The sequence below is a fragment of the Austrofundulus limnaeus genome, unplaced genomic scaffold (genome assembly GCF_001266775.1).
Source record: "Austrofundulus limnaeus strain Quisiro unplaced genomic scaffold, Austrofundulus_limnaeus-1.0 Scaffold470, whole genome shotgun sequence".
Classification (NCBI taxonomy): domain Eukaryota; kingdom Metazoa; phylum Chordata; class Actinopteri; order Cyprinodontiformes; family Rivulidae; genus Austrofundulus; species Austrofundulus limnaeus.
The window spans coordinates 72,634-74,450 of record NW_013952872.1 but is presented as its reverse complement, the minus strand read 5'-3'; the positions used below and the strand labels follow the sequence as shown (position 1 = coordinate 74,450).

Sequence of the window (1,817 nt, the reverse complement as noted above, 5' to 3'; positions counted from 1 at the left end):
AGATAACTGTAATTTCAGTCATTTTTTGTGTCTATTTTTTATTTGTTTTTGTTTTATTCTGTGTAAATGTCATGAATAAAGGTCTCTGAACAGCTTGAGTCTGTGGAAAAAAAAGTTTATGTCCAACAGGACTAAATACAGTCAGGACTAAAGTGGAGCGCTGCTCTCTTAAAGCTGCTCCAATCTCTAAATGTTTACAGCAGTTCAATCAGGTTTAAAACCACTAAAGATATAAAAACATAAAACCCCTTTTGTTTTGTTGTGTTTGTTAAATAAACACATTTCAGAATAATCTGCAGTCATAGTGTTACAGTCTGTAAGGTTGTAAAACCAGCTGATTGTTTTAGTCTGTAGACTGTTTTAAAATTATTATTTTTTACTGTGAAAAGATCAAAAGAAGCCTCAGCAATAAACCAAAGCATAAAATCATGAATMTTTGAATGTGAAACCTTTATTTATTTATGTCACGGTTCACAGCCTCAGACATTCACAGATCTTTGAATAACAGGCAACAACAGTTGTTGTTGCAACTTTTTGTGTTGATTGAACCAAGGAGATATTACAAATCGGATTGGACAATCAATTTCTGACACAGTTATGGTCTTTTTTGAAATGCTAAATGACCAGTTCACATGTGCTGAAATTTGGGGGTCTGCTGTATGAAGGAACAGAGGAGAATAAAACAGTGTTTGTAAAAACAGTTGTGTTTTAAAATGACACGTGTGGTGTTGGCTTTATTTGGACTAGCCATTAGCTCCTCATTCTGGTCAAATTTAAACTCTTTCTCCAAACTGAGGCTTTTGACAGAGCTATCTACAACAGGTAATATACTATTTGTCCACAGCATCATTCCTGGCGTCACCTCAGAGGTGTTGGTGCTGCAGTCCTCAAGGGTTTGACCTGTGGACAGCTGACTGCAGAGGGGGTGCCGTACCCTGCTTAAAATAAAACATAAGTTTGTCAGGAGCGTGAGAACGCTGGAGGAATATTAAAAAATGAGGTCAGATGTTGCTGAGTGTCCAAAGATAAGTGAAGCACCACAGTGGAACCATGAGATGTGGAAAACTGACAGTATTTTGTTTCTCTCTCTACCTGACTTGTACTTCTCACACTGATGGTCTGTTTCACACAGAAGTCCAMATGTTTCACTGGCCTGAACCAAGTTCTGGTCATCAAAGTCCCCCCAGTCATCCCATTCACTTCCAAGATCAAAGGTAACAGCTGGTGTTTGGGCAGATGAGACATGTTGGCCAAAAGCTTCTTGTTCAGAGGAGGCTGCAGCCCAGTCGGAGTGAGATGAGCTGGTTGAGTTAGACCTCAGACCTCCACTGTTTGTTTCAGTGATTCTCCACGCTGCTGAGGGGTCTGCACAGAAGACTACAGGAAGGAAAGAGTACTGTGTACTGAGTTCTACCACACTGTGTTAGTCAGTTTATAACGTTAAWATAGTTTTAAGGCAGAGTTTAAACAAACTCTTTTGCATTAAATTGTAGTCTTAAGATGATTTACATTGCTGGTTAAAAATAATGATACAACTGAAAGTCTTTGTTTTAAGTAAATAAAAAAACTGTAATAAACTATAACTGGTTAATTTTAACTACACTTTAAATAAGGGAAATGAGGTTTAATAAGAAAGAACTAAGGAATGACTCAGAGTTGTGACTTTATCTCTACAGCAGCACTTCTTAAAATTACAACCTGATCACATTTTTATCATTTTATCATTTTTTCATCTAGAAAAAAATACCAACATTAGTAAACATCTGACATAAATATAGTATAGTATAGTATAGTATAGTATAGTATAGTATAGTATA

The 1,817-nt window shown here is 36.4% G+C and overlaps 1 protein-coding gene across 1 annotated transcript in view; it reads right to left on the bottom strand.

Moving 5' to 3' along the window:
• LOC106529827 (helicase for meiosis 1) overlaps nucleotides 1-1,817 on the bottom strand; it is a gene marked incomplete at its 5' end in the record, with an annotated part of 36,420 nt that overhangs the window by 2,348 nt on the left and 32,255 nt on the right. The window contains 2 exon segments of the mRNA XM_014025339.1: nucleotides 863-938; nucleotides 1,093-1,377. Of these exon segments, the coding sequence (XP_013880793.1) occupies nucleotides 863-938; nucleotides 1,093-1,377 (361 nt within the window).